The 8,475-nt window shown below is 46.1% G+C and overlaps 1 protein-coding gene across 4 annotated transcripts in view; it reads left to right on the top strand.

Annotated features, from left to right (window-relative positions):
- Positions 1 to 431: 431 nt before the first annotated feature.
- CRTC1 (CREB regulated transcription coactivator 1) overlaps positions 432 to 8,475 on the top strand; it is a 55,866-nt gene continuing 47,822 nt past the window's right edge. For all 4 annotated transcript variants that reach the window (XM_067312994.1, XM_067312993.1, XM_067312992.1 and 1 more), the window contains exon 1: positions 432 to 587. In XM_067312994.1, the coding sequence (XP_067169095.1) occupies positions 462 to 587 (126 nt within the window). In that variant the 5' untranslated portion in view covers positions 432 to 461. The remainder of the gene's footprint in view (positions 588 to 8,475) is intronic.

Below are 8,475 nucleotides of genomic sequence, written 5' to 3'. Positions count from 1 at the left end.
TTGCCAGGCTCGCTCCCTGTGTTACAGAGAGGGCAGCCGCCACGGGCAGCGCGGGAGCACTAAGGAATATGGGAAGTTTCAGGAAAACGAGGGAACGAAGGTGCCCGCGGCGGGTGCGGGGGCAGCCGGGGCCGGCGGCGGGGCGCCGAGCCGAGGCACCACCTCAGGGCGGCCGGCGCGCAACGCGCATGCGCGCCCCGCTCCCCGCGCACGTCCACGGGGGAAGCCCTTCTCCTGCGCATGCGCCCCGCGCGCCTCCCTCCCCCCCCACCGCCGGCCGCCTCCTCTCGCCCGCGCCGCCGCCGGCGCCGCGCATGCGCCCCGCCGCCTCCTCGCCACCCCCTCCCGCCCGGCGCCCCCGGCGCGCAGGCGCCCTGGGCACCCCCGCCCGCCCGGCCTCCCCGCCCGGCGCATGCGCCTCGCCCCCTCCGGCGCGGGGAGGGGGATGCGGACGGGGGAAGATGGCGGCCTCGAACAACCCGCGGAAATTCAGCGAGAAGATCGCGCTGCACAACCAGAAGCAGGCGGAGGAGACGGCGGCCTTCGAGGAGGTCATGAAGGACCTGAGCCTGACCCGCGCCCACAGGGTGAGCGAGCGCCGCCGCCCGGCGCGCCCCCGCCGCCGCCCGGCGCGCCCCCGGCGGAGGCGGGCGGGGGAGGGGCGGCGCCCCCCGCGGCGCCCCTCGGCCCGGGGGCAGCGGCGGCGCGCGGCGGCGGCGGCGGGGCGGGCGGGCAGCGCCCCCTGGCGGGGGCAGTTGGCGCCCTCCGCGCCCGCCCCCACCGCCTCCCCGCCGGCGCCGGGCCCGGCCCGGCCCGCTCCGGGGGGGGAAGGAGGAGGAGGAGGAGGAGGAAGGAGGGGGGGCGGCCGGGGTCTAGGGGCCGCGGCATCCTCCGCAGAGCGGCGCCTGCCGCCGACCGGGCAGGCCCGGCCGGGGGGGGCGGGGGGGGGAGCAGCTTCTCTCTCCGGTGCCCCGGGGCAGGCCCGGTTCTGGGGGGGGGGGGGGTTACTGCTCCCCCAGGGCAGGCCCCGGTTTTGGGGGGGGGGAAGTCCTATCTCTCGGGGCAGGCCGCGGTTTTTGAGGGGGGGGGTATCCCTGCTCCCCCAGGGCAGGCCCCGGTTATGGGGGGGGTGTCCCTGCCCCTCCGGGGTAGGCCCGGTTCTGAGGGGGGGGGAGTGTCCCTGCTCCCCCGGGGTAAGCCCCAGTTCTTGAGGGGGGGGTCCCTGCTCCCCAGGGGCAGGCACTGGTTTTGGGGGGGGGGTCCCTGCTCCCTCAGGGCAGGACCCGGTTTTGGGGGGCTCCTATCTCCCATGGCAGGGTCGGGAGGGAGCCCTCACTTCTCCCCTGGGAGAAGGCCGGGTCAGGACCTGCTGCCCCAAGGCGGTGTGTGGTGGTGGTGGTGGGGGCCCCTCTCCCCTGGGGCAGACCCAGATTTTTTTTTGAGGGGGGGGTCCCCAACCTCACTCCTGCCCGTGTCGGGGCCGCTTCCTTCAGCGCCGCGTGGAGCATCCCCTGCCCCGGCAGTGCCACGAGGGGCCGAGGTCCCTGCCCCGCGCTGCTTGCAGGTAAACCCACGCCGTCCCCACTCGGGGGGGGGGTGTGCGGGTGCAGGGGAAGCACCCACGGGTGCGCGGAGATGCTGAGAGAGCTGCTGGACTTAGCGTCGCTGAGGCTGTTCCTGTTATACTCCGGTTGTCGCCAGTGCAAATTGCTGCACTTCCAAATCTTCCTTGGCTTACAGTGTCTCTGCAAACCACATCATTAGAAATTAGCGGCGTAATGAATGCATTTTTCCAATCATCAGATGCGTTTTCTGGTTTAGATCTACATGTCAGAGCTTTTCTGTATGGTTCTTGTTTCACCTGCTTGTGTCAACATTTTTGTTTCTGTTTTAACTGTTTAAAGAAAATTTACAAGCTTGTTTGTGGTTGCATGGTAGCAGGAATGGGAACAAGAGAACAGAGAGTTGAATTTGCAGTAAAATGTTTCCTTTTATTCCTCTGTGTCAGAATAGGGTAAATATTTGCTTTGAATTCGTGCTGCTGCTGGTCAGATACAAAACAAAGGCATGCTACTTCTGCCGCTGTGGTGGGGTAAGGTGTAGGGTTGAAGCTTTGTTCGTGCTAAGCTATTTGTTGATATTTCACAGAGGATGCTGCGTGTAGTTACTGTTACAGTTGAGAGCGCAGTGAGAAGAATTTAGTGAACGTTTGCAGTTGCTGGTCTCGTTTCTTGAACCTGTTATACTTGTGTAGCTCAGTACCTCGCGTTTTTAGCCTTTTGATGATCAATCCTTGGATACCACTCAAGAGCTGGATATTCCTAAGGCGGAGAGTTCTTGAAATCTGCAATTATAGATTGTCCTTTAATTAACTCTTACTGTTTAGCATTCACCTTCTTCAAGGTAAGGAGGTTCATAAGTCAAAATCCTAATTCAGGTTCTCCCAAATGTGAGTGTTCCTAATCTAAGTTTGGCAGATAAAACTCTTAATTTCAGGAACCTGGTATTGAGAAAGGACACAAGATGAATAAGTTGTCTGAGGATTCTGGGTACTGAAGTGATGGAAATACTGACCAAATAGCTGAATAAAATGTCTCCTTTGTAGACTTTTTCTTCTAAATTCCATGATTTCATCTGTGTTCAAAATGCAGTATAAAAGCAAAAAGGGGTTAAGCACAACTTTGTTCTCATTTTCATTTGGCAACCGGCACTTTGCTGTCAGTTTGAAAATGCGTTACTCAGTTTGTGGAAGCAGCCCAAAATTTCTGTTGCCTTTTCATTATTAGTAATTGTCTTTTTGCAGTGTTTACCATCATGTCTGTTTTATTGTTAGTTACTGGTCATAGCAGCAGCAGAGAACTACCATTCCACCATTTCTTGTGCATACACATGTTGTTTCTGAGCCTTTTTTTCTGACTTGGTAGTCTTCCACCTATTTATACTGTTCAGTCCATCTGAGATTTTTAAGTTATGATACATCTTTCATGCCCAGTGTAAAGTAGAGCATGATATTAACTCCTTCTTTCTCTGTTGCCCTCACTGTACACATAGAAAAATATTTCTCTTGAAAGTTAAATCACTTTAGTTTCAAAGGTGTTCCCCTATTCTCCTGAGTGACAAAGTCCCGTCTTTCAGCTGGCGAATTCAATAATGCATTTTAGGTTTTCTGGGAGACACAGAGATTGGGAAGAGTCTTGGAGGTGGGTGGCTGATAGAAACACTGGATCTGGCTAATTGTCTTGCAAGTGAGACCTTTGTGTTTATAATCCAGAGATTTCTGTGAGTCCCATAGTAACAGAGTAGGTGAAAAGAGGAGGAGTTTTTTTCTATGTGACATTGACTCCTATATTGTGCTTAGGGGCCTGCTCCTTTCCTTTGTTATTTAACGCATGAACTTCTAGAACATTTTCTTGTGCTGGTTTCTCTGTTTCAAGGATTGGTTGTTTACAAGGGCCTACTCTGTTTCTGCTATAGCAGGGCCCAGCGATGCTTGCTGCTTTGCATGTATTTCCTTACGCAAGGCAGTAGCTGCCCTTTAAAACTGTATTTAACAAAACACTAACATAAATAGTGTTGAGTAACCACATATGGCTCTTCAAATGCTAGAAAATTCAAGGTTTTAAACAAAATTCAGGCATAGCTTGTGACCTGCATTTTAAAGGTGATTCTTATCCAGTTGGAAATGTTCTCAGAGTTCCAGTTTTTCCTTTATATATTGTTAAAGCCACTTGGTTTTGAGGGATTTGAGCCGGAGCTGTGTTTGAGCTCCCTCTTATGGACTTTGCAGTGTTACCTAAGAGAAAGACCCCCCTCTTCCCCGAAACCCCTGACCCTGAAACACCTGAGCCCCAGTTACCCCCCCACCTCCAAACTGGCTGGAGAGCTGTGCTGCTGTTGGGGATACTGGAGTGTAGAGGGGGAAGGAAACAAATTGGCTTAATTGCAATATTTGGAAATATTCTGCAAAATTCCAGCACTACTTGTCTAGCCTTGTCCTGTACACAAAGCCCCCGTGCAGGCAACTTGTGGAAGGTGTTTCAGTGAGCCTTACTACTCGTAACTGCACTTCGTAAGAGGACCTCTACTAGTAAGGTATATTCCTCCTTGACACAAAATTTATTATCTGTGTTCCAAAGTACATAATTCAATGCCTTGTCAATCCACATGATGCCACCTGACAGTGTTTGCCTGCATTTTTTAGGTGTTATCAAAAGTTGTGTACTCCTGTGTTGCTTTTTCAGTTTATTGAAATCTATGTTAAATAAAAAGCCAGTGTTCATATTTTAAACCTGAATGTTTTTAATATGAAGATCCAATTTTAGTTTAATTTTTTCAAGATTAAATGGAACATACTATAAAAGCATAGCTATCCATATATAGCCATTTGACTGAAGTGAAATTAAATGAAAATTAAGTAAAAAAATTCATAGTTTATACTCATGTGTGTACTATATATGTATATTTATACATATACACACACACAGGCATGCATCGCTCTGTGTCAGAATTTGTACTTATGCGTGAAACAATTGCTCTGCTTCGTTATTTGTTTCTACCTGCTGCAGAAAACATCAGAATGACTCTTTGTACATTCACAGATCATGCAGTTAGATGTAGATACTATGCAAAACAGTATTTAAAAGCTTAGTTAAATCAGGAATGCTAATCTGTACTTTTAAAAATGATGACTACTAATAATACAGTGTCGCAATGATTCCTAATGTATTCAGAATTTTATTAAATAATTTGATTAAACAAAATTCCTGAGTAGGTAATAGTATTTTTGTATGCCTGAAAGATATTAAAGAAATGCATCAAAATCGTGACTAGGCTCTGCAAGCATGGAGGTTAATGCTTTCAACTGGAAGTAGTTTTGTTCAAGTCAATAGTACTGTGAGTTTCTCCAAAATGTAAATATTAATTTTGACTTCTAGCTCTGTACAGTGGGTTTTTTTGTTTTGTTTCTTTCCCAAATACAGGGTTTGGACCCTGTATTTGCACATTTTCAGGCTAAGAAATGGGTCGCTTAGGTTTCACTCATAATCCTCCTCTAAACAACCTGACGAAGCAGGACACAGAACCAAGCCTTGACGCTGTAGGTGGCTTTCTGTGGGTTGACTCTTCCCTTCTCTGTCGCTCTTCTGAAGTCGGTTGGCTTCCATACAGGCAAAGACGTTATCCCCATTGCAGCGTCTATTCCGCTGGCTGCGGGCATGTTTGTTCTTTTGATCCACACGGGCTTAAGGCAAGTCATTGAACTGAATGTACCGAAATAATGGTGCTGTGTCATTAATTTTGAAAGAATTATTGTAAATCAGACAGTGAAATGTAAAGATGAACTGCCCACAAGGGCACAAAGCAGCTCTGTTCTTGTGCAGCCCTCTGCTTTCCTTAACTTGTCTGAGCTGTCCAAGGTAAACAGCACAACTCGACTTGATATGCCATGCTAGAGAATGTGCACGCTTTACTTAGCGGTGTAATATTTCTTCTTGTAAATGGACTCAGGTTTGGGGTGTTTTATTTTGAGGAGACAATGACTTTTTTCATTCTTGCATCACAGCCATGCACTACAGCTGCTTGCTTTTGCTGTGAGAGAAAGACACTTTCTGTACCGTGGCCAGCTTCTTCTAGGATCTAACAAATCTGTGATCCTTGGGCACAAGAAACTAAATTGTACGGCCTTGATGTATTTTAATATATTATTTGTAATTCATAAGAATAAGGTGGAACTTGATTCAGTGTGCTGCATTTCAAAGTTTTCTTTAGCTTCAGCAGTGGAGAATATTTGTAGTAGTGTATGTGTAAATGTTACGCATTTTGTAAGAGAACATGTTCTCCAAGTGACATACAGTCAGCTCTTCCAACTGCTGGAAAGTGATTTTTGAAGTGAATTACTGAGCTGCAAAGCCATTTTTGTGGAAATTAGCTTTGCTTATAGTTAATATCCTGAAAAGTTTTAGGTTTGGGAACTGATTTTTTTTCATCCTTGCATTTGCAAATTAAACTATGTATTTTTGATGACTTTGATTGCAAAATGTACAAGTTACAAACCTACTAGAGAAGTTACAAACACGACAGAAAAGTCAGTGAACGGGGTTTTACTCTGTATTGATGTGAATTATGTATTGGCATCAGTAGACTGGCATGCATAAATAAGAACTATCTGCATAAACAACGGATCGTGGGAGTAGACTACAAAACCATGCAGCAGCAACGGTTCCTTAGAGTATTTTTCAGGAATATGTTGCATTGAAAACTGATTGTAGTACTAATGTGGCCTAGATGCAAACAAACAAAAACAAAAACCAACCCCCCAAAACCAAACAGCCCCTTCCTGAAAAGTTCATAATATGATTGTGTGAGAAGACGGTGTTGAAAACCATTTTCAAATGTAGCTAAGTTTCTCAATCACATGACTCTCTTTCTTTTTAGTCTTGCAAACTGCATTTTGTTGTTTCCCCAAGGCAAAAAGGAAACGTGTACCAGAAATTTTCTTGGCACTTAGATTTTTCTAACCATGTTGGACTACCTGTGCTAATTTAGTAAAAACTTGTGCTGTTGGTCAAATGGCTACCTTTAGCGCTAAGCATTTGTATTTGCAGTTTTATAAACCATTTGTTGATCTCCGTGATTTTAGCTATGGAGCATTTACTGTATCTTAAAAAGAACGTGACCCTGATTCTTTGCTGAGTAAGCAGTGTCCCGTACGTTTTAGCTGGTGCAAGCTTCGCTTTTGCCGCAGGTAGCGGCTGCCCAGCACGCTGCCCCGTCCCGTCCCTCGTGTCGGGGCACGTTTCTGCGCGGCGCTGCGGCGGGTTGCGTCAGGGACTTGACCCACGTTAAAATCAAACGGCCGGGGCTGGGGCTTTTCTTTGAAGTGAGCCTTCGCCTGGGCAGTTTCCTGCTCTGACTAGACATGAAAGTTGGACTGTAAGAAATTATCAAGTACTTCTAGATACTTCCACTGTAGTATTAATAAAATACTAATTCAGCCAAAAGTAGACCATTTTTCTCAGAAGCAATCAATGGAAATTTAAACAAAATGTCTTAAAGGCTAAATATTTGTCTTAGCTTACTATTATTTATCTCTAATTGCGAAGGAGTGTTTTCTTGTGCTGAATTATAGCGGTTTTGTCAATCTCCCTGGAAGTATTGATCAGCGTATAATGGTATGTTCCATGCGGACATCAATATTTTTGTACCTAATGTACAATCTGAAGCTCCAGTATATTTCAGTGCACTTTTCAGCAGATGTGATACTCTCTCTTACAAAAAGCCTCTTTTTTTTTTTTTTAATTTAAAATCACATTTTTGGTTGTGATGGCTGGAATTTTACCCTAGCACTTCTGTAAATGTGCTGGGGTAGCTGTTGCTTTGCAGTCAAGAATATATGGTAGTTGACAGGACTGGAGTAAGTGGGTGAAAAGAAACAAACTGTCAGGATCTGGTGGAGTTTTTTGTGAACATGAGCTTGCAGCAGTGTTCGCCTTGTGACAGCAACCAGTTGCGACCTGAGTGCAGCGTCCCTTGTTTTCTTTTCGTCTAAACTGCTTGCATTTCAATAAACAAGTGCTGTCCCAAAGGCTTTTGGTGTAAACTTGAGGTGGTGGCCAAACTGTAAGTATCTGTTAACTCATTAGCTAAGGTCTGTGTATCTGATAGTGTGTGGGAGTTAATATTTAAAATGTTGCTTTGATTTGTTTTAAACGGTTTGCATAGCATAGTTAGTACTGTGTAAATGATACCCGGGAAGGAGATTTTTGCCAAGATCTCCAATGGCACTTGTTGAGCCAAATGAGCATTGCAAAAGAGCATATTTGCCAACCAAAGATATTTTTGTATGATCTCATTGTTACTTTATATAATTTATAAAGTTGTAACTGAGTGTTGATAATCTTGTTTTGTAAATTACTTCCTAGGAACTAAAAATTCTTTTGCGTGTACCAGAGCAATCCTTTGCAATAAAGAAACAACAGCTCCCTCTTGCAAACGTGGGTCTTAAATAATGAAGTAGAGGACAGTGAAGTGATGCATTCCGATTTTAGGCTGTCCTCACCTGTATTTCTTATCTGTTTTGTTACTAGGGAAATATGTCTTTAGTAAGTTTGGCATGTTATTGGGATGTGTGTGTGAACTGCAAAGATATTTTTCAGGGTTTTTTTGGTTATTTGCCATGTGGCCTTCCTCACCTGCAAATGAATATATTTCTACAGCACTTTAAGATCCTTGTATAGAAGTCTGTATTTTATAGGCAATTTTTCTCAAAATGTGTAGTTTCCTTTCTTGCCTTTTAGTTCTATCACTTTCGTGGTGACTGGGAAAATACCCTCTGTGGTCTCTCTGCTAGACTCATCTTTTTAGTATCGTTATTTATCAGTACATAGTAACAAGATATATTAATGGCAAACTGCAGTGATATTAGATGAATTTTTCCATTAATTTGGATACCCAGTGTACAAGTAAGCTACTATTAGT

The sequence above is a fragment of the Apteryx mantelli genome, chromosome 30 (assembly GCF_036417845.1).
Source record: "Apteryx mantelli isolate bAptMan1 chromosome 30, bAptMan1.hap1, whole genome shotgun sequence".
Taxonomy (NCBI): domain Eukaryota; kingdom Metazoa; phylum Chordata; class Aves; order Apterygiformes; family Apterygidae; genus Apteryx; species Apteryx mantelli.
Note: the sequence above shows the minus strand (reverse complement) of the source record. Positions and strands in the feature narration are given on the sequence as shown.